The sequence below is a fragment of the Amphiura filiformis genome, chromosome 16, assembly GCF_039555335.1.
Source record: "Amphiura filiformis chromosome 16, Afil_fr2py, whole genome shotgun sequence".
NCBI lineage: Eukaryota > Metazoa > Echinodermata > Ophiuroidea > Amphilepidida > Amphiuridae > Amphiura > Amphiura filiformis.
The window spans coordinates 64,365,558-64,390,829 of NC_092643.1; the positions used below are offsets into that span (position 1 = coordinate 64,365,558).

At 39.1% G+C, this 25,272-nt stretch overlaps 1 protein-coding gene across 2 annotated transcripts; it reads left to right on the forward strand.

Annotated features, from left to right (window-relative positions):
- Positions 1-1,526: 1,526 nt before the first annotated feature.
- On the forward strand, positions 1,527-24,047 carry LOC140136661 (uncharacterized). Of its 2 annotated transcripts, XM_072158335.1 has the most exons (5): positions 1,527-1,637; positions 17,065-17,850; positions 19,131-19,355; positions 19,454-19,573; positions 20,598-24,047. In XM_072158335.1, exons 1-5 carry the CDS (start codon positions 1,596-1,598, stop codon positions 20,898-20,900), a joined length of 1,476 nt encoding a protein of 491 aa, XP_072014436.1. In that variant the 5' UTR covers positions 1,527-1,595; the 3' UTR covers positions 20,901-24,047. The 2 variants fall into 2 exon arrangements, with proteins under 2 accessions (XP_072014436.1, XP_072014437.1); XM_072158336.1 differs by lacking the exon at positions 19,131-19,355.
- The last annotated feature ends 1,225 nt before the right edge of the window (positions 24,048-25,272 follow it).

Below are 25,272 nucleotides of genomic sequence, written 5' to 3' on the forward strand. Positions count from 1 at the left end.
TGCCTTATCAATAGAGGTGAGAATGCCCAACCACAAATCCCCAAGCATCCCCCTTTGACATAGGCCTACCAGGCAATAGTTAAAGGAGGATTTCGTGATCCTAGCATCCTCTTTTTATGACATTTTTAGGTAGATACCCAGCAAACACAAAAAAAACCCGTTTTAATATATTATATTTTGGCTTTTGGTTTAGGTAAAAACATTTTAATAACATTAAAATGTCGGGTTATATAAAGGTCATGATAACGTTCTAAAACGTTTTGTATGAAAACACACTACGACAATATTTTTAAATGTTTTCAAAAATGTTATTGTAAACTATTTTTGCAAACATTTTTGCCAAATATTGTGTCAATACTTAAATAACATTATGTTAAAATATTTGAACCCAGCAAACACAGAAATGTTCTTAAAATGTTTTTTCAAAACATTTTAATAACATTTAAATGTCGGGTTATATAAAGGTCATGAAAACGTTTTTAAAACGTTATTGAAAATATTTTGGGCAAACATTTTTCGCAAAATATTTTTCAACCCCAAAATAACATTCTGTTTAGAATGTTTTGTATCAAGTTTTCAAGAATGTTTTTGGAATGTTATTAAAACGTTTTGTATACCCTTTAAATAACCCGACATTTAAATGTTTTCTGTAAAACATTTTGTTTGCTGAGCAGTAGATTATCAAAAATGTGGTTATGAAAACGTTTTATACCCTTAATATACCCTTTATATAACCCGACATTTAAACGTTTTCTGACAACCTTTTATAACCTTTTGCGAATGATGTCGAAAACGTTTTGTGTTTGCTGGGTATCCACGAAAAAAACTTATTCCCAAAACACTGCTCCATAGGCCACTGTTGTGGCAATATTTTTGCTAAACAAATTAATCTGCAAGAAATATCTGGTACATAAACATTATGTAGCCAGAGGTATCCAGTGGTATAAAAAACTCAACTTTTTTTTGTTTTTGGGGGGGGGGGATGAGGCTGTGGATCACGAAATGCCCTTTTAACTGTGCTTAACATTTGATTTATAATAAACAATGTGCCAGAGGTTACCCAAGCTCAGTGAATCTGACCAGGAGGGGCAATTATCAATCAATATTAGTAATTACTGGTTTTGGCCCAAAACTTTTTAGATGACCCTATAATGCTAATTCTTGTGTGCTCCTGAAGCACTAACCCTCCTGGTGCCTCATTGAGCACTGAAGTTATAGTGCTCCTGGAGTATTATGTGTTGACGAAAACTCAATTAATCCCACCATTACGGCGCGGTGTTCAAGATTGCCGCGGCGTGAACTTTTACCTTGACTTTTAACCAATGAAACGGGTTGTTTTTACCAAAGTATGAATTAAGGACTCAGCTCATTAGTCATGTTTTCGCGATTCGTCGCTAGCGACGTAAACAACATCATCAACGAGTATGAATGGCACCCTGGAAAATGACATTGCGGCAAATCAGCAAGGGTTCTTAGTGTTTCGTGATTTTCTCAAGAGGAGTATCATTGATTTTAAATGATTATAGTGATTGATTATCTCATTCTTTGTTTCTCAAGAGCCAGATTCTGCCCATCAGCAGCTACCCTACCACACCATGGGGCATATCGGCAAAGACCCAAATTGCAGCGGCTGTACGGTAAGTTGGCTGTGTGGAACATGAGTTGTGGAACCAGACAAGTTGATGTGTAGTAAGCTTATTCACGACTTTGATTCTTTCTATTTCTTCCTGTTTTTTCAGGCGACTTGTTTATCCATAGGCAGGGGATGTCTAAGGGAGATGTTCTCCCTGAGAAGTTGGAAAATGTTACAAAATGAAGGTCCATCTGAAGCCATCATTGGTGGACTTTTCTGACACTCTATAGTTAGGGCCTACCAGAAGAAAAACTTAGAAAATGTGTGTGCTGAAAAGTGAAGGCTCAATTGAAGCTATTCATGGACCTTTTTTCAATCACTAAGGGGTGTTCATAAATAATTTGGTAGGGGTTGGAAAATATGTGGGGGGATAAAAAATTGGTACTAAAAGGAGGGGGATAAAAAAAATCAGTCCTGGCTTAATAGGGGGGATTTAAAAAAAAATTGAGGGTAAAGGTCTGTTGTAAAATGTACGAATGTTGTGTATTTCAATTGTGTACTCTTAAGCTTTAAAATTTGCACACTTTACAATTTGGGTGTAACACTATGACTTCAATGAATAATAAAGTTCTCTAAACGGTAATTTTTGGCTAATGAGTTAATAGCCTAACATATATTTTGGGTTTTTTAGGTCATGAAGGTGGGGATCAAAAAATATTAAACCATAAAAAGAGGGGATCAGACCACCACCAAAGTTAGTGCCGTACTATTACGCTGACTTTCGTATTCGGCGAGGAGGACGATTACTACCTCCTGGTTTGTTTACAAACAGAGAGGTAGACAAAAGACCGTTCCGCTTGTCCAAACACTGAAGTATCAGAAGGATGGTCCACAATAGCGTGATTCACGTAACATGAATGGGATTATAAAAAAGCTGTCAAGTTGAACCATGTGCTTCTTTTGTCCTATTTGCCATCAAGATTTCATATGGAAACAGTTCAGACCCAGAACAGGATCATGTCAGAAATTAATATTTTGTTCTGGGTCTGATTATTCGGACTACACCAAAGTATTTATGAACACTCCCTTTTTTACATTGTAGGCCTACACTGACACTTTATATGACTTCAGATTCGCAGTTTTACAGGTAATTAAGCATGCATAGGATCGCTGTTGAAGTCTGAGCAATGAGTCCATGACTGTGTCCCCTCCACACCTAGGGACATATATTTTAATTTTATGTATAAGTGTAATTTGGCATATGTGTGCAGGGGACCTAAATTGCTTCCACAACCGAGGTGGATGTTGCCTCCTGAGAAGTTGGAATGAAAATGAAGCCCTAAACCATTTGGTGCACATTTTAAAACTGTTATTGCTAATGGTAGAACATACCTCAAAATATTTTAATACATGCTGCACTATAATGTTGTACTTGCTCGAAGTCAAACAACTGATTAAACAATGATTAACCTTAACACTGAACACGTCTTTTTGCTATCGGAAGATAAAGAAGAAATGAAAAAGGAGAGTAGGTGAACAAAGAAGTGACTTGGCACCCCCGAGATTAGAACCTTAGACCCCTCGCATGCCAAGCCCACGATCACCGGCTGGTAGCCACAGGGGTTTCGCTGGCCTGGCCAGCGATTCCCTGAGTATATGGCACTGTTGTGTTATCACATCGCCTGGCATTCAAGTATGCACAGTGGTTATCCTCGTGGTATTTTGTGGTATCTATAGGCATGTTAGGGTTTTAAAAGTGCAGAATATAATTGTAGAAATCATTTCCACCCCTACCTGCTTTGCATACATATATGTAGGTAGTGTATTTGTGACTATGCAGGCCTGTAACGGGGGGGGAGCAGATGCCCCCCATCACCAAAGGCCCAAAGTGTCTTGTAATTCCACCTCAATGCAACCACCCCAAAACACTTGATAAAAATGCCGCCCCCCCCCCCAAATAAATTACACCATCTTGGGGCAACAATAGAAATGGGATCCTTTTGATTGTGAGGTTCCTGTTGAGGCTAATCGCTCGCTCGCCTGTCAGTGCCGCAATACCTTTTTATGCCTCGTCAGAAAGTCATTTTGCGCTTTATTGAAAGCTTGGAACATTTTCTCATGCCGTTGTCTCTTGTGTAAAAATACTTCATGCAAACAGTGCACAAATACTTGATAAGCTGTAGTACATTGACCTGTCATATTTACCTCAAAAATTGCCAAAAATATGTGACAGGAAACTTATAATCAACGTTCAAGGGCTAAAGTGTGTTGCAGCACCCACCCCCATTAAACCATGTGTCCTCAGCAGCAGAACAGGCATGAAAATGTTCAGCGGTTTAGCCGATTTCAGCAGTGGCGTGTGCAGCACATTGAAAGTGGGGCGGGGGCATGTTGTTCAGTTCCCCCGAATGGAGTCGGATTAGGAGTGTAAACGAATTTCCCCGAATGACCAACAAAATTGGGGGGCATGTGCCCTCCCTGCCCCCCCCCATGCGCACGCCACTGGATTTCAGAAAATGGTAAATAAACATGGTTTTCAGGGTTTTTTTTAGCTTTCATGCCTGAGCAGAATCATCTGTATTATAGGTTTGCTTGAATCTCGCTCACTACTAACGTTTCTACTAACGTTTCTACTAACGTTTCTACTGCCTCGGGAGACATCGTTTGGGAGTAAAGGAACCACAACATCCCACCCCACCCCACCCCAACCATGTTTCAATTGGGAACAAGAACTGCCTTTAAAAACAACATGATTGAGTTACACACAACCACACAAATAGAGTTGTAAATGTGCCTAACTTTATAGCTATTCATATCAGAAAGTTAGGCACATTTGTCATTTCCAATTGTTCTAAAATATCTAAGAATGGTTGTTTTTTTATTATTACTAGCGGGTACCCGCGCTTCGCGCGGGTACCCGCTAGATGAGTAAACGGGAGCGGTTAGTAACGGGAGCGGTTAGCATAAACGATGGAAAATGGTAATTATGACAATTGGTATCGATTTAACAGCTCAATTATTAGGGCCTACTCGGTCAGTGATGTGGTACCATTTGTTGCTTCCATTTTGCACACGATTTCCTTTAGCATAATCTTTTGCGTAATTTTTGTACTAAACACCCTTTTGACTTATTTTTTCTTTGTCTTTCCTTTTTTTCTTTCAGTTTCTCTCTCTATCTCTTTCCATTTCTTGCTTTCCCGTAGTGGCGTGCGCCTTTGTTGAAAGGGGGAGGTTGTTCAGTTCCCACGCATGGAGTCTGATTAGGAGTGTGAAGGGGAAATTTTTTGCCCGCGAATCCCCCGAATGACCAACAAAAGTGGGGGGGAATTGCCCGCCTGCCCCCCCCCTTTTTGCGCACACCACTGCTTTCCCGTTATTTCGTTCCATTTCTCTCCTTTTTATTTTCTTGCTTGTTCCCTTTCTTTCTTTCTCTCTGTCTGTCTCTCTCTCTCTCTAGCTCTTTCTTTCTTTCTGTCTCTGTCTGTCTTTTTTTGTCTTTCACATTCTTTCTGTTCGTTTCTCTCACCCTTTCTCTTTCTTGCTTTCTTTCTTTCATTCTTTCTTTTTCTTTCTTTCTTTCTGTCTGTCTGTCTTTCTTTCTTTGTCTTTCTTTCTTTCTGTCTTTCTTTCTGTCTGTCTTTCTGTCGTTGTCTTTCTTTCTTTCTTTCTATCTGTCTTTCTGTCTTTCTTTGTCTTTCTTTCTTTCTTTCTTTCTGTCTGTCTTTCTTTCTTTGTCTTTCTTTCTTTCTGTCTGTCTTTCTTTCTTTCTTTCTTTCTTTCTGTCTTTCTTTCTTTGTCTTTCTTTCTTTCTTTCTTTCTTTCTTTCTTTTCTGTATACATATGTAGGCCTACATGTGGCTTTCTGATTAACCACATATTTGGCCATACTAAAAAGTGCCCATTTTTGTGTTCTTTGTGCGAATTTGTTCCACTTTTGCACGCATGTATGTGGCCGTTTCTTTCTTTCTTTCGTTCTTTCTTTTAAATTTGTTTCTGTTTCATCAAGTAGGCCTATACTACTATAGCAACATTGGGTTTCAAGAAGGTTGAGTTACATATGAGGCGTAACTTCAGGTGGTGGGGTGGGGGAAATGGTAATTATGGCAATTGGTATCGCTCTTTCACCAGCCCAATAACGCGTGTTTGCATATTAGAATTTGACCAAAACACAAATCCATTTTGCGTATTTTTGGTAGGCCATACTTTTTAACTTCTTTCTTTCCATTTGTCACTTCCCTTCCTTTCTTTTTTTTTTTTCTTTCTTTCTTTCTTTCTTTCTTTCTTTCTTTCTTTCTTTCTTTCTTTCTTTCTTTCTTTCTTTCGTTCGTTCTTTGTTTTCTTTGATCTCTTTTCGACACATCCTTCCGTCCTCACATTCTTTCATTCCTACCCTTTCCCACCATTTATTTATTTATTTCTCGCCAGGGCTCCTTGTCATTAAACCTTTCTTTCCTTTCCTTTCTTTCTTTCTTATTTTCCTTCGTTCTCAGTCCTTCTATCTCTCTTTACTTTTGCTCACATCATTTCTTTACTTCTTTCTCATTTTCCCTCTCTGTGTCTTTTTCCTTCTATCTATATCTCTTACGTTAGGTTTTTCTTTCCCTTTCTCCTACTCTGTCTTTCTTCCTCTATAGGCCTACTCAAGTTATAGTCAAACGCATCAAAACTCAAAATTTATTTTCAAATTACAAATTTACATACCTTTAAATCAGTTGCGTGTAGCGTGATATGGACAGGCATGTGCCTCCGACAGATCTGAAAATTTAGAAAATTCCACAGGAAAATTGCCGCAATTTCCCACGAAGACCGCAAAACTGCGGCCATCAATCCCCCCCCCCATGGTCGGTGACCCTCCTCAATATGATAACTACTTAAAATCTTCTAACGGTAATAGCATTTACTGTCGCAATTTTCGTACCGTCTCTGCCATTTTTGGGTCTTGAGGTTGACGCGTCATCGCTCGCTGGGTTGTTATGCGTGTGTGCGTATTAATGTGCGTAGGCCTATAGCATGGCAACGAAATGACGGGCCACCATTGGTTGATCCACCAAATAAATCCAAATAATTATTTGTATTTATTAATTTATCTATCTATCTATCTATGCAATTACCATGCATCTGGAAATGCTAGAACATATTTATTTATCTATTTATTAATTTATTTGTCATCTATAATCTCTGACATGATACCGATGGATCGATCAGTTCCTCTTCAAAGTATCGATTATCGGCAAGTTCCTCTTTAATAGTATAGATTTCTTTTTGAATTTTGACCAACTTCGCCAAAAATATTTGAAATTTGGGCAAAAATCAGGCTTTCTTATGATTTTTTTTTAAATTGAGCTTTTTTTTTTACCATTTTTGGTGCAAATTACTCGTAGTTGGTCATAATTTTAAAAAAAAAATTGGCCCAAGAATTTTTTGTTAACGTTGACCAAAAAAATCTGGATCATATCAAAACCTTTCTATGTGAAAAAGTAACATGTTTTTACCCAAAATAATATTCACTGCACAATGAAAAGCGAGCGTGATCTGGATCAACGCGAGCTCTGTGTGAGTCATGCTAAAAATAGATCGTGAAAAAAACGTAGTCTACGCAAAGTCTACGCTTGGTCACATTACACTATAATGAGAATTATGCTGCACCCATATTGGCTGTGACTAAGACCTGCGGACCTTGCGACGACCCAGCGAGTTATCGAAAGGACTGGAATTGACTTCTGATTAGGGGGTACCCATAGTTTTTTGTATGCGACGAGACCAAACTCAGGTCTATCATAACAATTTTTAGATGACCATTAGGGAAAAGGTCTATACAGTCGATAAACCCGAGGACATTTTTAATAGGGTAGCGCTATTTCGAACAGGGCAGGTTTAACACAAAAACCCAGAAAAACTTGATTGCACGCAGGAAGGAAACCAAATATAGCAAAAAGACGGAATAAATAAAAATTCACGGCAGGTTCGTGGAAGCACCTACAGCTTCAAAAAATTTATTTTAGGGATAAGGAATATCTCATGGTCATATAGACTTGGGCATAAAATTCTGAGTTCACTAGTTCGAAATTGACGGCGATTTAAAGAAAAATTGGGCCATTTTAAACCAGTTTTCTGTTGCGTTTTGAATAGCACAAGTCTGCAGTGGATTCACTGATTCTGAAATGTTACTAAAGGTTTTGATATGACAATGAACAGGTAAAGGTAAAGGTACTTTACTGAAGAGCACCGGTGTGTCCAGGATCTTTTCTTGCGGGGGCCTCAGACTCAGAGGGGCTTTCAGAGTTATGCGGGGGGCTTAATGGCTAAAATCGCCAAAAAACGGGTGATTTTACGTGAATTTTAACAAAGTGCGCCCCCAGGGGGATTCAGCACCCAAAGCCCCGCCTGGACACGCCACTGAAGAGGGCACTCAAGTAAAGTAAGTGGGTGGAGTCAATTAGGCTTGTGTTTCAGGCCTACTTTTGTAATATCGTTACGCCCATGCCTAAAGGAAATACCACACAACACTACAATCAATGGCCGCTGCCATGAATATATCTCGAGTGAAGCCAGGTGAATAAATACATGTATGAAATGTTATATCTATTGGTTTAGTCCATTTCCTGTAGTTTGCAATACTATTTTACATTGGCGACGAATGCGGAAACTGTAACCTACGCTACAACACAATGAACAGGTACGATCTTTAAGCTTACCTATACCATGCAAAGTCCAACAGTGACTACAGTCAAGACAGAGTCAAGAGTGCAGTGACGATCGTCAAATGGAGTGTCAGCTAATATAACTACGACCCTGTACATGAATATCGCCAGAAATCTGTTAGACTATTTATCTGCTTATCTGAATATTGCCATAAGACTGCTTAACACGTATATTTTAAGCACAAAACTGGAGTTAATTGACACTTGAGCTGGATAAATATAAACAATAAATCATGTCATCGTCAATGCCCACCCTACCAGAATTTGATCCACACTCTGATCCTGCCAGCCTATCCATACGCTGGGATAAGTGGGTCAGCCGGTTCAAGACAGCGATGGTAGGTTTCGATATTAACTCAGAAGCTAGACAGCGTTCTCTCATGCTCCATTATGGCGGCGAAGCTCTACACGATATCTTCGACACACTACCAGACACTGGCACCGCAACTGAGCTCAAGCCAGCAATCGATGCGCTTACGAAATATTTCAATCCCAAAAAAAACATAATATACGAGACAATCATGTTTCGGAGAACGACTCAAGACGCCGATGAGAGCGTCGATCAATTCTGCACTCGTCTCGCATAAGTTGGCCATCCACTGTGACTTTGGTGATAGTACTGAAAGAGAACTAAAAACACAAATCATTGCCCATTGCACCTCGGATACCCTCCGTAAAAAAGCACTAGAGAAGGACGTTTCTCTGGAGAAACTCCTTGAATTGGCCAGGACCCTTGAACTCTCCACAACCAGGGCCCTAAATCTCACATCGCCTCCACCTAGCACAGTGGCTAAGGTAATTCAATCCGCCACTGCAGCAAGATATGCTCAACCCCGCAAACCTATGAACTCATCCAACAAACTCTGCTACTTTTGTGGATACGATTACCCACATACAGGTCAATGTCCAGCCCACGGCAAAGAATGCACATCGTGCGGTAAACTTAACCACTTTGCCCGTGCCTGTCAAAGTAGTAAACGGACAGATACAAGATCAAGTAACTTTAAATCTAAAGAACCACAAACAGGAGAGACCAGTAGTAACAGAACACAAACACGGAGAGACCGAGTCAAAGCTCTGAATGATAATACAGGTAAGCGGGTTGATGAGTATGATGATATCCACAACATAAAACAATACAGTTCAGAATCAGATGGCGACAACTTTCATGTGTTTTCTCTCAGCAGCATACATACTGTGAACAACATGCACAATGACCATGATGACATATCAATGACAACAGTCAACATCAACAAAACACCAGTACGCATGTGTATAGATTCAGGCAGCAAATGGAACATAATTGATGAAGTAACATACAGCAACATTAAACATAAGACAGCACATAATATACAGCTTCAAGACACAGACATAGAGTTGACACCATATCGCAGCACTGACCCCATTCCTATCATAGGTGTATTTCAAGCAAGTATTCATACCGGTGAACGAGAACTTGAGGCAGACATATACGTTGTGAAAGGTAAAGCTAACAATCTTCTTGGACAATACACATCAAGAGATCTCAACCTTCTTCACATCAACACAGTACACAACATCAATAATGATATTGCTAAACAATATCCAGAGGTCTTTAACGGAGTAGGAAAGTTGAAGGATGTAACTGTTAAACTCCATATAAATGAGCAAGTACAACCTGTTGCTCAGACACATCGCAAAATTCCTTCCAACTCCGTGACAAGATAGAGAAAAACTGCAAGAACTTCAAGACCAGGACATAACTGAAGATGCCACTGGTCCAACACCATGGGTATCCCCATTAATCGCGGTACCCAAGCCCAAATCACAGGACGACATCAGGCTCTGTGTTGATATGCGTGCTGCGAATAAAGCGGTCATCCGCGAGAGACATGATACACCAACCTTGGATGAAATTGTGGCTGAGTTGAATGGTTCAAAGTACTTTTCAAAACTTGACTTACGATCGGGCTACCATCAACTCGAACTAAGTCCTGAGAGTAGATATATCACTACATTCGCAACTCATGTTGGCCTCAAAGCGTTACAAGCGTTTAAACTTTGGGATATCTTCAGCCAGCGAAGTATTCCAAGGCGCCATCAGACAGAGTTTAGAAGGCATACCGGGGGTGTTGAACATATCTGATGACATACTATTACATGCACCCACACAATCAGAACATGACACCAGACTCACACAACTGCTACAAAGACTAGCAGATAAAGGACTCACACTCAACAGGGAGAAATGTGAATTCAGTAAAACACATCTTGAATTTTTTGGTCTGACCTTTGGGGAACATGGTGTATCCCCAGACCCCAAGAAAGTCGAAGCACTCAAACATGCCCCACCTCCGCAGTCTGCTGCTGAAATCAGTAGCCTACTGGGCATGGCAACCTTCAGTGCAAGGTTTATACCTGACATGGCAACAATTACTGAACCGTTACGCAGACTAATCAACAAGGACACACCCTTCACCTGGACAGGAGAACAAGATGAAGCTCTGCAACAGCTCAAGAACGCCCTCTCTAGTGAGACAGTCATGTCCTATTATGACACAAACAGACACACAGAAATTTGGGTGGATGCCAGCCCAGTAGGACTCGGCGCTATACTGGTTCAGATCGACGAGCATGGTGAGAGGAGAAATGTTTGTTATGTGAGTAGATCCTTGAAACCAACCGAGACCAGATACAGTCAGATAGAGAGGGAAGCCCTTGCCATAGTGTGGGCTGTACAGCGTCTTCATCTCTATGTGTTTGGGAAACCATTCACTGTAATTACAGATCATAAGCCCCTTGTGCCGATCTTCAGCAAACCAAAGATCGACCCATCAGCTAGAATCAAGTCCTGGCTACTGAAGGTTCAAGGTTATGACATGCAAGTTCGGTACAGAAGCGCCGGCAAAGACAATCCTGCAGACTATATGTCTCGCCATCCTGATCCAGCAGGCAAGCCAGGTAGATCGTCAGAAAGAGCTGAAGAATATGTAAACTTTGTCAAGACCAACTCCAAACCACAGGCAATAACACAAGCTGAAATACAAGAAGCAACAAAAAATGACATTGGACTCCAGATTGTCATAAAGCACCATCGTACAAACACAATGCACAAAGTCAAGGACACACACAGGTGTTATTGGAATATAAGAGATGAAATCTCAGTGACAGAAGATGGGACTGTCCTCAAACAAGACAACATCATTGTCCCCGAGTCCCTGACAGATCGTGTTATCCAACTCGCACATCGAGGACACCAGGGAATAACTAAGGCGAAAGCCCTTCTGCGTACCAAAGTGTGGTTTCCCAACATGGCTACCAGAGTCGAACAGAAAATTAAAGAATGCATTCCATGTCAAGCCACGACACCAAAGGTGCAAAGATCCCCACTGCAAATGAGTCCTCTACCAGACTACCCATGGCAGAAAGTAAGCATCGATTTCTGCGGGCCGTTTCAATCAGGTCACTACATTCTAGTGGTTGTGAGCGAATATTAAGCGCTACCCAGCGGTAGAAATTCTGACATCGACATCAGCGAAAGCGACAATACCAAAACTAGATAAGATCTTCGCTGAGCATGGAGTCCCGAAGTTGTCAAAAGTGACAATGGACCCCCATTTCAATCAGATGAGTTCCACAACTTTGCAGAACATCTGAACTTTAAACATAAACGCATCACCCCACTTTGGCCTGAAGCCAATGCGAAGCTGAAAGGTTCATGCGAACACTAAAAAAGCAGCACAGACCTCAGAGACTGATGGTCAACCTTGGCACAGAAATATCTGGACCTTTCTTAGACAGTACCGTGCCACACCACATGCAACCACTGGTATTGCCCCAGCAACAGCACTTAATGGAAGACCTATGCGAACCGCTCTTCCACAAGTCTCAGCTAAACTTCAACCAGTCAACCATTCAAGCACACACAAAGTGATCACACAGAATGATAAGCAAAAAAAAGAGGGATGAAGGAGTATGCAGACAAGCACAGACACACCAAAGAATCTGACATCAAAGTAGGAGACAGGGTACTTGTCAAAAGCCAACAACAAGGGAAATTGATACCATTCTATGACCCCATGCCCTTTACTGTGATGAATAGAAAAGGATCACAAATAACAGCCACAAACAACACTAAAACAATCACAAGAGATGTGTCACACTTCAAGAAAATAGAAAGAAGTAAGGATGCATACAGGAGAGATGACAGGGAAGAGAAGTGTGAGGAAGTGGCATACACAAGTGATGAAGAAGACACACAGGAGATACGGTACCGGTACAAGTACAAAATAACAACAATAAGGCTAGGCGTGAACAACGACGTGATACACGGACACCGGCACGACTAAATGATTACATAACATAATACCATTCACTATATATGCACACAAACTTGAGTCATGTAGTGTATTGGTGAATGAAGAAAAACTAACTGAACCTTGTTACACACATGAATACATGTACTTACATGTAGCAACTGACTGAACTTTTTACACTTAATATTGGTGTGCACCATTTGTTTACACATCAGTGATAGTTGGTTATTATTGGACTTAGACTAGATGCTATTATACAAAGCAACCTGTTGACATTAGACTAGCTGCTGCTATACTAAGCAATATTTCTGTTAAGGGCATGTTGATCATGCCAGCGTTGTTGTTCTCCACATACATGTATACTTCTTACGCATCACAACAGGTGATCTACATTCACATTACATTCATCCATGTTTGCACAAACACTCTCTATTCCATTTCATGCTCATGAACAACGACTCTCTCAAAAAGAAGGAGAGATGTAATATCGTTACGCCCATGCCTAAAGGAAATACCACACAACACTACAATCAATGGTCGCTGCCATGAATATATCTCGAGTGAAGCCAGGTGAATAAATACATGTATGAAATGTTATATCTATTGGTTTAGTCCATTTCCTGTAGTTTGCAATACTATTTTACAACTTTTAATGCTTTTTAAGTGTTTTTTATTGTCAGGTAATGCTTCTTTCCCTTTCAAACTCACTGTACTCTCATTCATCTGGGTATGTTAAAATTAAGGTTTGATTTAAATCTGATCAACCACGACCCAACCATGAACGACCGCATGTTGTATAATATAATTGTCAAAAGTCCAAGTATTCAAGTTCAGAATCAATACATTTAAGGGGGTACTACACACCTGCCCAATTTTGTGCCTATTTTTGCATTTTTCTCAAAAATTATAGCGCACTGGGGACAAGTAAGATATTTATATTATAGGGGCAAGGACTACAACTACTGCACTGGAAATTTTATTTCAGCACAGACAGTTGTGGAGTTACAGTCAAAAATGAGGGAAAACCAATACTTGATCAATAAATCAATAACTACTTGCTTTGAGTTGCTGAATTTTCAGTAAAGTAGTTGTAGTTCTTGCCCCTATACTATACATATCTTACTTGTCACCAATGTGCTATAATTTTTGAGAAAAATGTAAAAATAGGCAAAAACTTGGCCAGGGGTGTAGTACCCCCTTAAGAAATCTAAGAGAATCAATTAACTTGTTGATTCAGCCACTTGGAGAATTGGAATTGTGAAAATTAATTTTGCAGGAATTATTTGATTCTTGCAAAGTCTGTTTGCTGGAGATTTAAAATTATGTGAAAATCAACTTTGATTCATACAAATTTACAAAACCTGTTTTGTTGTTTGCAAGAATTGTTCTCAGATTCTTGCTCAAATTTAAAGCAATTTGCATAAAGGATAGATTTCTATTTCAGTGTTTGTTTTCCGACCATTGTCTCCTTTTCATTTCGAGCCAAACAAAGAAAACTGCTATTTCATTCCAGCACATATCATATTTGGTCAGTACAAAATAATTTTATTTCGGCAATAAATTTTCAGTTATGCTCAATTCAGCCATTTGCTGGCCTAACATGTATACCACGTTGTTTTCTTAATGTTATTTTAAAACCGTAATGTGTGATTGTCTCGCCTGATAAGGCAGCAGACTATGTAATCACTTTTCCGTGTGTATTTGTGTATGTGTGTGACAACCTAAATGCAGAATCCAGGGAAGAGGGGTACTCAATTAGTGTACACATGCGCGACCAGACAATTTCAAAACATGCCCTAAACAAGATTGCTCTTTTGTGCAAAAAACACCCCTAAACAAGAATTCAGAATGGGTTTTGTAACAAATTTTACCTGCTAAAAGGATTTTATCTGAAAAGGTACTATAAATTTACATAGGCACGTAGCCAGCCAGAATTTTTTTGTGGGGACGGATTTTCCAAGTACAAACCTTTTCAAGATAAATCTTCATTCTTACCAATAGTAGACCATTATCCCCTCTGCAATTTGTTTTGGCCCAATTTTGCTCATATTTATAGACAAATTAGACCTTTTGCATATTTGTAGGGGTACATCGTCCCTTGACCGGCTAGGGGCCTCCCCTTACAGGGTTTAAAAAAAGAAAATTAGAATATTTCTCTTTTTTTTTTGTGATGGTCTTGATGCAACTCAAAAACATAAACTTTACAAAACGCACTTTAGGTACACTAAAATGATACCTAAATGCCAGGAACGTAACTGGCTTTCTTGGTCGGGGGGATCCAAATTTCATTGGCAGAGATGAAAAAGTATCCCGGTTGCATCATTTTGACCCAGAATTTTCAGTAGGCATTATACATTTTTTTAGAGAGAATGTACATTTAAAGTATTCAAGCTTTATTGGGAAAATGTGTGCAATTTTGTTGCATTTTAGAATATACTGTGCAATGATTGGGATGAAATTTGGTGGAAATGGGCTCCTTGCCCTTTTATTTTCCTTTGCCTTCCCATTTTTCTCTTTTTGTCAGAGGGCAGTTTTCTCTTTCATTTTTTTTTATCAGAGGGGCACTTTTCTCTTTTATTTTTTGTCAGGGGCGCACTCTACCCCCTGCCCCCACTGGCTACACTACTGCTAAATGTACCAACTAGAAGTTCAAAAACAACCCTTTGCTGAAAACAGAGGAGGAGGCTTACGCATCATTCACTGTAACATGGAAACATTCAAACATTACAACTAGCGCAAGAGATCAAATTAATGATGCTTTTAAGCATCATTAATAACGATTAAAATTGTTATTCTTAATACATGTATATCAATATACAGGGGAAAGAAGAATTACGCATCGCACACTAGCACATTTAAACATGAATTTACAAATGGAAACATAACATGCATAGGCATTTATGCCAGAGAAAAAACTCCGGACATACCTGCCTGTGCGGGGACTTGAACCCCAGACCTCTCACTTGTCGGACGAGCGCTCTAACCACTGAGCTACACAGACTGTCCCTGATAAACAGGACTCTAGTCTGGTACTTATGGATATGAGCAGTCAAGGGTGAACAGTACAAACAACACATTACACACCAGTGTACGAGATCAATTAATGATGCTTACCGGCCAGCCTAATATAATCATACAAACAGAGGAAGAGGCTTACGCATCATACACTGGAACATGGAAACATTCAAACATTACAACTAGCGCACGAGATCAAATTAATGATGCTTAATCAGGGACAGTCTGTGTAGCTCAGTGGTTAGAGCGTTCGCCCGACAAGCGAGAGGTCTGGGGTTCTAGTCCCCGCACAGGCAGGTATTTTTTCTCTGGCATATCTGCCTATGCATGTTATGTTTCCATTTGTAAACCTTTGCTGAAACATGAAATGGTAAATGTTACTAGTTTACTTACTAACTGACTAACCATTTGGTCTGAAATGGACATATCTCTAAATGCCACAAAGGTATGACCCCATGAGTGGTGTCATATGAAAGAGAAAAACATAAAATATATAATAAAAATATTTCCACACCCGGGGGTGCCACTCATAATGAGTCCCAGGTCAATATTCATATGGGTCCTTTTCATATCTCAAAATGCCAAGAAGGTATAACCCCCCCGAGTGGTGTCAAATGAAAGAGAAAAAAGTGAAGAATATAATAAAAATAATTTCCCCACCGGGGGTGACACTCCTAATAAGATCTGGGTCAATATTCATATTTTGGGTCCTTTTCATATCTCAAAATGCCAAGATGGTATGATCCCTGAGTGGTGTCAAATGAAAGAGAATAAAGTAAAAAATATAATAAAAATCATTTCCCCACCGGGGGTGACACTCCTCATAAGACCTGGGTCAACATTCATGTTTTGGATCCTTAAAATGCCAAGAAGGTATGATCCCCCAAATGGTGTCAAATGAAAGAGAAAGAAGTAAAGAATGTATTACAATCATTTTGACACTCAGAAAACCAGGGTCAATATTTCTATTTTGGGTCCTTTTCAAAATCCGAAGAAGCTATGACCCGCCAATCCAAATAATTTCCCTACCGGGGGTGCTACTCTTCATAAGACTCTGGTAAATATTCCTATTTTGGGTCTCTATCTTGAAATGCCAAGAAGGTGTGACCCCCGGGTGACAGTGGTATACCCCCGGGTATACCACAATATACTGCCGAAGCCACATGGTTCAGCTATGGTGCAGTAACCGCTCTAGTTCTAGATACAATCATTTTGACCCCCTAAACGTGATTTAGGTTGATTTTCTGAAAATGGACCTTGTTTCATGTTTTTCTGGTCATGCATGTGTACATTGTGAAACTTGAGTGGCCCCGGGAGCAGAATACTTTGCAAGCAGGTACCACTAAATATGTTAAACAGAGCCCTGGTCTGCAGAGAGCATGTCCTGGAAATGATGTAATGAACGGATACAAACAAGTTCTTAAAAGAAAATAGGCTTAACCAGATAGTTAAACACCTGTTATAATTTTTGTTTTTTCAGTTTGACTCAAAGCCATCAAAGGGTAAAAACGCAAAGGTAAGGAAGGAGCTTTTCAAACGGAAAACAGATATGATTGCTGCCGGCTCAAACACAAAGATGAGGAAGGAGCCAGTGAAACGGAAAACAGATATGATAGCCACCGGCTCAAGACAAGATGTGATAGCTGCCGGCTCAAGACAAGGTGCGACAGCTGCCGGCTCAAGACAAGTTGCGAAAGCTGCCGGCTCAAGACAAGATGTGATAACTGCCAGCTTAAGACAAGATGTGAGGGCTGTCAACCCAAGACAAAATGCGATTGCTGTCAACCCAAGACAAGATGTGAGAGCTATCAGCCCAAGACAAGATGTGAGAGCTGTTGGCTCAAGACAAGATGTGATAGCTGTCAGCCCAAGACAAGATGTGATAGCTGTCAGCCCAAGACAAGATGTGATAGCTGTCAGCCTAAGACAAGATGTGATAGCTGTCAGCCCAAGACAAGATGTGATAGCTGTCAGCCCAAGACAAGATGTGATAGCTGTCAGCCCAAGACAAGATGTGAGAGCTGTCAGCCCAAGACAAGATGTGATAGCTGTCAGCCTAAGACAAGATGTGATAGCTGTCAGCCCAAGACAAGATGTGATAGTTGTCAGCCCAAGACAAGATGTGATAGCTGTCAGCCCAAGACAAGATGTGATAGCTGTCAGCCCAAGACAAGATGTGATAGCTGTCAGCCCAAGACAAGATGTGATAGTTGTCAGCCCAAGACAAGATGTGAGAGCTGTTGGCTCAAGACATGATGTGATAGAGGTATTGTAAATTTGTAATTGTATCCAAAACTTGTACTTAGAAACATTAGAATTGAAACAAAATAGTCAATTTGAGAAAGAAATGAACTTACTTACATTTATCAGATATGGTAAAAAATGAAAAAGTTGATGTAATCACTCCTCCCTTCGCCATATACATAAATTCGACCAGCCCCATTTCCCTAATATGAAATTTAAAAAAAAAGAAAGGAAAATTCAGTTTGGCAGAGGTGGGCCTTAAATCCACGCCGCAGCTGGCCGCTATCATGGATACACTACACTTCCAGCGCCTTAGACCAGTCGCCCACCTGACCTACTGATGGCAAACTTGATATTTGAACATAATGCAATTTCAATAGGGCCTATACCGTGTGACAGAAAACTTTCATATTTTTGGAATTTTATCTGCTTAAAAACACTAATGTGTATTATAGCGCTAAAACTGTTGATAGCTGTGTGCTTCTACATATATATGACGATACATGGCCCTCCGACATGCACAATACATGCATCAGTGCAATGTATAGGGAGCCTACCATTTTTCTTGTATCTAGACAGGTTTTTTTTTCATTTATTTCCATTTCCCACATAGAACCCCTAAGTTTATTTCAGAAAATAAAAGATTAGATTACCATAAAAATGAAATGGTAATCTTTGGCAGGGTTCTATGTATTTTTTACATAGATTTTTCACAATCTTTTCAATATTCATTTTCACTAAATTCAAAAAATATTTTGGCGTATATAAAATTGAAATAAAATTCTCTGATTCCTAAACTACATCAACTGTACCATAATTGGGTATCACAAATCATTATATGTGTACATCCATATCAAAACGATGCACTTGTCGGTTTACATGTGTCTCATTTCACATAACAGCTAGGAATAAATACCAGACTCATCTCAAGTGGAGGTTACTTCAAACCATCCCTGAAGTCACATGGTTAAGGAGTGTTATCTGTATTCATAAACCATGTGACTTGGAGATGATTTGAGGTGATCTCCACCAGAGGTGAGTCTGGTATTCATTCTTAGCTATTATTTAAAAACAGACTCATGTAGCAGCCGACAAGTGCATCGTTTTGATATGGATGTACACATAGATATGATGTGCAATTAATATTTATATATTCTTTTATACATAGTATGCTTCAGTTTTTACATTAAAAATATTTCATTGAAAACCCTCCCACTCGGCGATTTCAAAAAGGGAATCGGGCTTCCTTACCATGTGCAATAAATTAGCATTAAAATCAAGTTGGTTTTGAACACATTCTAGAAACTCATACAGTATGGCGTGCGCTGCTGTGGATTTAAATCAAGCAACCCTGTTGTTGAGTTCCCTGAAGACTCAGATGATGATGAAGAATGCAATGATGATGATTACAGTCTTGAAGAGGGTGCAGCTGGTCCAAGCCGTAAAAGGAGCCGCCCTAATGATGTTGATGTTGAGGGTTTAAGTGAGCAAATGCAAAGACTTACGCTTCAAGAGAGGCAGATAAAGGTGAAGATCATTGCTTGTGTTTGGAATAATATCACTAATCTAATATAAGAAGAAAATAGGCCTAAACCAGGTGGCACCTTTTTATGTTCATTTTTCAGATCAACTCAAACATGCCTTCCAAGGTAGAACAAGAGGCCACAAAGAAGGCACTTTTGAAATTGAAAACACGTGTGGAATTGCACCGTATGGTCGCTGCAGATTCAGTAGTACAGCATAAGGTAAGGAGTGTTTAGCTTCTGACATTTTTTTATTGTTTTTTTTTCAACAGAATAATAATTTTGTGCATTTTAAGCCAAAATAATGAAGGTGAACATGGTAAACTATCAAATATTCATACACTCCTAGATAGTGAGAACCAATCAGAGCAAACGTTAGTAAATTACTAGTCGTGCATAAATATTGTATAATTGCACTGGGTAGTACATGCAGTACTTTTGGACGCGTTCATTTTTCTTGCGAGAGTATATATTTATTATTTGCTTGTATTTTCCAACATTTTCAGGGACAATTTTGTTATAAAAATAGCAAAAATTGTCTCTAAAAAATGTTGGAAAATACGAACAAATATAAATGCATCAACCCGCAAGGAAATGAATCAATCCTACGCGATGCGAATGCGTGCGAAAGCACTACGCGGAGTACGCGCCCGTGTATATACAATATTAATGCACTCCGCATATATTTCTAACGGTTTTTCTGATTGGCTATGTGGTTGGTTCTAAGAGTGTATGAAATTGATTTAGTAGGCTTATGTTCGATTCGGACCCCACATGCGATGCTTTTAAAGCATCACGCGACGTCGCACGATTCTGCAATGTTTTAAAAGCATATGGCGTCTGCATCTCCTTGGTAATTCTGCTGACCTTGATTTTCCAGCAGCCAATCACAACCATGCAGCGCGATGCGATAAAGTCGAACAAAATCCAACTCCATCTCAGACCAAAATTTCCACCGTGCGAATCGGAGTCTGAATCGGACTTTACACTAGCTTATCCAAAATAATCATTTAAAAATGATTTTTCATTTAAAAAAATCCAACTCTCGGTGAAGGCAGGTCCCCCCAGACATATCCCTGCATTGTGCAAGTGCAATGCTGGGTGGTAGAAGGCCTACGGTAGAAGGCCTACGCGATGGCAGGGCAATGGCGGCTTCCATGGTTTTATTACTTTTATCATAGAGTGACACTTCCCAATCTGTTCTTCCCTGATAACAAGTTAACTTACTTCCAATCCCTTTATACAGCAAGTGAAAATTGAAGTGGCAAGTCTGTTACGAAAGCGGCAACAGATAGAAAACCTCCTTGAGAATTTTCCTGCGTCTTTCAAAGAGGCAAAGCAATACTTGGCACAGGCAACCACGAGAAGATTGGCACACAGACGACAAAGATTGGCCAGAAGCAAACGTAGAAGATTAGCAAACAGAAACCAAAGACAACAAGATACAGAAAACAATCGCGATGTCATATTTCTATGTCATATTAAGAGCGAACCCGCTGAGCTTGTTGACTTACGTTCCCCAGCACTGCTGCGGACCAGGAACATATAGCCAGCCTAGATGATGTGGACAGCAGGATTGGAACCACTTCTCCATCAACTTGATAAGCCCATCTTAATTTTATAGTTTGTCTCAAAGCCCCTGCGCATATTAGCAAAATTGTCCGCTTTTTGCGTGTTATTCCCGCTGGATTAGGTACATTTCAGTTTTTTCCGCTGTTTAATTTTTTTTTCTAAATCCACATCACAAAAATATCAGGTCTGACATCTCCAGATGTCAAAATAGCCTAAATTGTAAATTTCAATAAATTCTTCATCAATGAAACCTCCTTGACAGATAAAAAGGTAATCTATTTTTGTCAAAAAAAACTCGCACTGCAGATAAAGTAGAAAAAAAATACTAAAAATAAATGCATTCCGCATTATTTTTTCAACTTGGGAAGGGCTTTGAGACAAACTATTAAATTTGATGGCCTAAAGATATAATGTAAAAGATTATTGTTTATTTGTGTGACAAGCTCCATCAGTGCTATGGTAATAGTATCTATATTGTATGATGTGAACAATGAACATTTGGACTTTTGGAAAGCTATTGATTTTCTAAGTGTTATTGCCTTATTTATTTCATCTTATTTGTAAACAAATTATGTAAGAGAAATAATTTGAAAATATATTTTTTTAGACATTGTTCGCAGAAATGGAATGTTTCATATTCTATCTAATTGGCACACCAGTCCTTCATAATCATCAAAAATGTAACTGTATCAGCACAATTCAAAACTGGAAAATTTTATTCTTTAAACCCAAACAATGCGTCCGAGGCAGTAAAAACATAAATAATGGATGAGGTGCAGGCGAACCCATTATTTATATGTTTTTACTGCTGAGGAAACATTATTTCGGTGTAAAGAATAATGCTGCACCCTTTATTTCTATTCTATTACCACAAAATAGTGTGATTTAAAGAGAAAATATAATTTTTCCCCAAATATTTTAGGTTCACTTCAAGGTTGAGCGCGTTTGCGTCCTGACGGCGCATATCGCGGAAATATTATACATGTAACCAGGTGTAATGCTATGTGTAGAATATGTTACGGTGCTTGACCCATTATTGCGACCCATTATTTTGATTAATGAGTTGTGAGGGTAATAGAATTAGATAAAAAGGTACATTGAAAAGGGGCGCTTAGAAAATGGTCACTTCAATTGCATTTGTGCTTGTTAGGGAAGGTGTACTAATTAGGATGAATATTGTACATGCTTTGCAGGAAACAAATTAATTGTTATTTATTTAGCCTAAAAGGTTTTCATAATAATTATGAGCTTTTCATAAGATTTGGATGGACCAAACAGAGTTTGGGCCTAGATCTGATTTCATGGCATCTTCATGATCACTTTGTAAAATATGTGCCCAAAAGGGGGTTGTGATTGTAAATATTTTGTATGTAAATTATTAGGTTCTGCTTGTAATTGGCGGGCCTTATGACATCATAGATTGATATCAATATATTTTTTTAGAGAATTGTTTTGTGACATCTCGCCAAAAGCATCACAGATTATTAATTGAAAGTCCTATATTGTCTGCTTTCTTTAACATGCGAAATATAAGATCAGACAGGTCAAATATATCACTCTTAATGTCGGTCTACTTTTCGGTGTAGTGATAAAAGCCTATCAATTCCTGCCGATTATGAGCTGATCAAACTATATATATGTCACTGTTATATTTGTTCTTATAAGTGCCTTCCCATGATTAGCCATGCTAGACCTAAATATTATCAGCTGCAAGTTGTCTCTATATACACACCACCCATAGTACATTTATACCATGGATAGAACTAGAAATTTCTGAATGAAATCACAGAAAATTCTGTATGGGATTAGAGAAGATTTCACTTTTGACAATTTAATTCTTTTATGGGTGTCATTTTTGTTTATTTGATATTAATTGACATTTCTTAGTAAACATAATGTAATGATCAGGTCACTAAATAGGTCAAATACAAACTGTATCAAAATGATTGGTACCCATCAATTTTCAATGAAAATGGATCAGCCTGACACATCAAAATTCAACATAAGATCCAAATAATTTGTAGATTGATTGTAAAGCAAGTCATAAACTTTACATTCTGGAGCAGGGATGTAGCTACAGTGGGCGGTGGTGGGCGGCAGACCCACCACTCAGCTGCAGTTTTAGCATTGGAGCCCACCACTCATAGTCCGAAATTTACAAATTTTGTTGAATTAGTCAAGAATTTGCTATTTTTTGACAAATTGCCAAATATGCAAGATTTTCATCAAATGCCACCCAGCGCTAAAAATGTGCTGGCTACAACCCTGTTCTGGAGTATCCAACATTATATTTGGAAGAGACAAGCATTTCAAGAAACATCAACATTGATGGGTACCAATCATTTTGATACACCCTGTATCACACCAAAACATAGCAGTTGGAAATCCACATTGATAGATAAAGAAATTGACCTTTTTGGTAAATCCCATAAGCCTTTGCGAGTACACCTGAGATGTCATCATTTGACGTCACGCCGACTTGCAATGTGCAGTAACGATGTTCAATAAACGATCGGCGCAGATCAGCGTGATGTCAAATGACAACATCTCAGGTGTACTCGCAAAGGCTTATGGGATTTAATGAAAAGGTCAATTGTGTATGACAATAGAGAAAATGATGTAGAATGCAACATATATTTGATTATTTGTCACATAAAGCCAAATAAAAGAGGTTCATATCAGGAGCAATTAGAAAAAGGCACAGCATTTTGCACTTTTTTTAGTAAAAAGGGCTTTGCCAAATTTTCTTATTTGTTTCTTAATTTTTAACAAAAGAAATCAACATATGCACACAAAATGTGCTAATTTCAAAAGCTACAAGTGCAGTCTCCTGAGAAAAACTCTTTTTTTATTTGTCCTAAAAATCAGCAGTTCTTTAACTTGGTAGGAAATCATAAGTGAACATTTTTTGAAGATAACTTAACTGATATAATAATTCAGATATGTAGTCCAATAAAACTACTCACAGTGTAGTGTGGATGTTTTAAAGCCTTCCGAACTCCTTCTACACCAGAGTGAGTACTGTTTTACTGCTGAACGAGTAGCGGAGTATGAAATGAGGTTTTTCTGTGTGTATGTAATGGTGACAGTAGGCTAGCGTTCACCAAGTCATTCAAAGTGAGGACAAGATATAGTTTCCCACATTCAAAGTGAGGACATCTTGGCATAGCGAGGACACAAAATCCCAGTCCTCGCTTTGTGAATAGGTGCACTGGATGACACTCTTTCTGTAGGGGGTATGGGTGATTTCCTCTCTTTGAATGTGCTATTCAGAGATGTCCTTGCTGTGAAAAATGTCCTCACTTTAAATGTGTGAAACTCACTCTTGTCCTTGCTTTGAATGCCAGGACAGACGCCCTTTTATACTTATACACACGCTTATACACACATCCTCTCTTTGAAGGGGTGCGCACATAGGGAATAGTGTATGTTTGCATAGACCATGAAGACATGGATGGTCATCTGTGGCATATCCTTTAAAGCTGGTCTCGCCTGAACACAAAGACAACATAGTGTTCAAACAACACAACTCTCGTCCACTCAATTGCATGATCAGTTGCAAACCAATGGAATTTGGCATACCAGAGCCTTGATAATGCAAGTTTAAAGTTCATTCAATGTCAGAATTACAGTTAGAGAAATTGCAGTGGTGAATAGGCCTATAGGCCTATGTATTTATTTTTGCAATTAACTTTTGTATTTACCATCTTGTCAACTATAATTGTTTTGCAAAAACTGATTTTATATTGCAGTTGTATTGTGTCAGAGACAAACAGCGTGTTTATACTGAGCACCTTGCATTACCACGCTTTCCCCCCTTTTAATCCTCTCACCTTCATTGGGTCGTTTCTACTGCTGCACTGTAAATGTAGGGTAACGATTCACTACCCACGTATTTAGTGGGGAGAGTGGAAGTCCAAAAAGTAGTTTTTGTGACCTTCAAGGTCAGATTTTGAATATTCACACTGTACTGTAGACTAACTTATGGTGCCACCAAGGCCTTGCCGTTTAGATTTTAAAGGCGAGTGGTTAATCACTCAATTGCTAGCGTGATGCTAGGCGAGTGGTCGAATTTTCACAAATACCATATATAGAGTTTCGATTGTAAAACAGTATTTATGGGTTTATGTTGAAATGTGTGTGAAGCGCGCAAAAATTTGTGACTTTCTCCGCTTGGAGGGGGAACAGAATCAATTAAATGCTGAATTGGCTGATTCGATGACTGATTTTGGGGGATTCGCAGCGAGTGATATTTAGTGCCTATGGCAAGTGGAAAATCGCTCACTAGGAATCGAGTTTGGGTGAGCGGTGGCGATCGCTCGCCTCAAATGGCAAGGCCTGGTCACCTG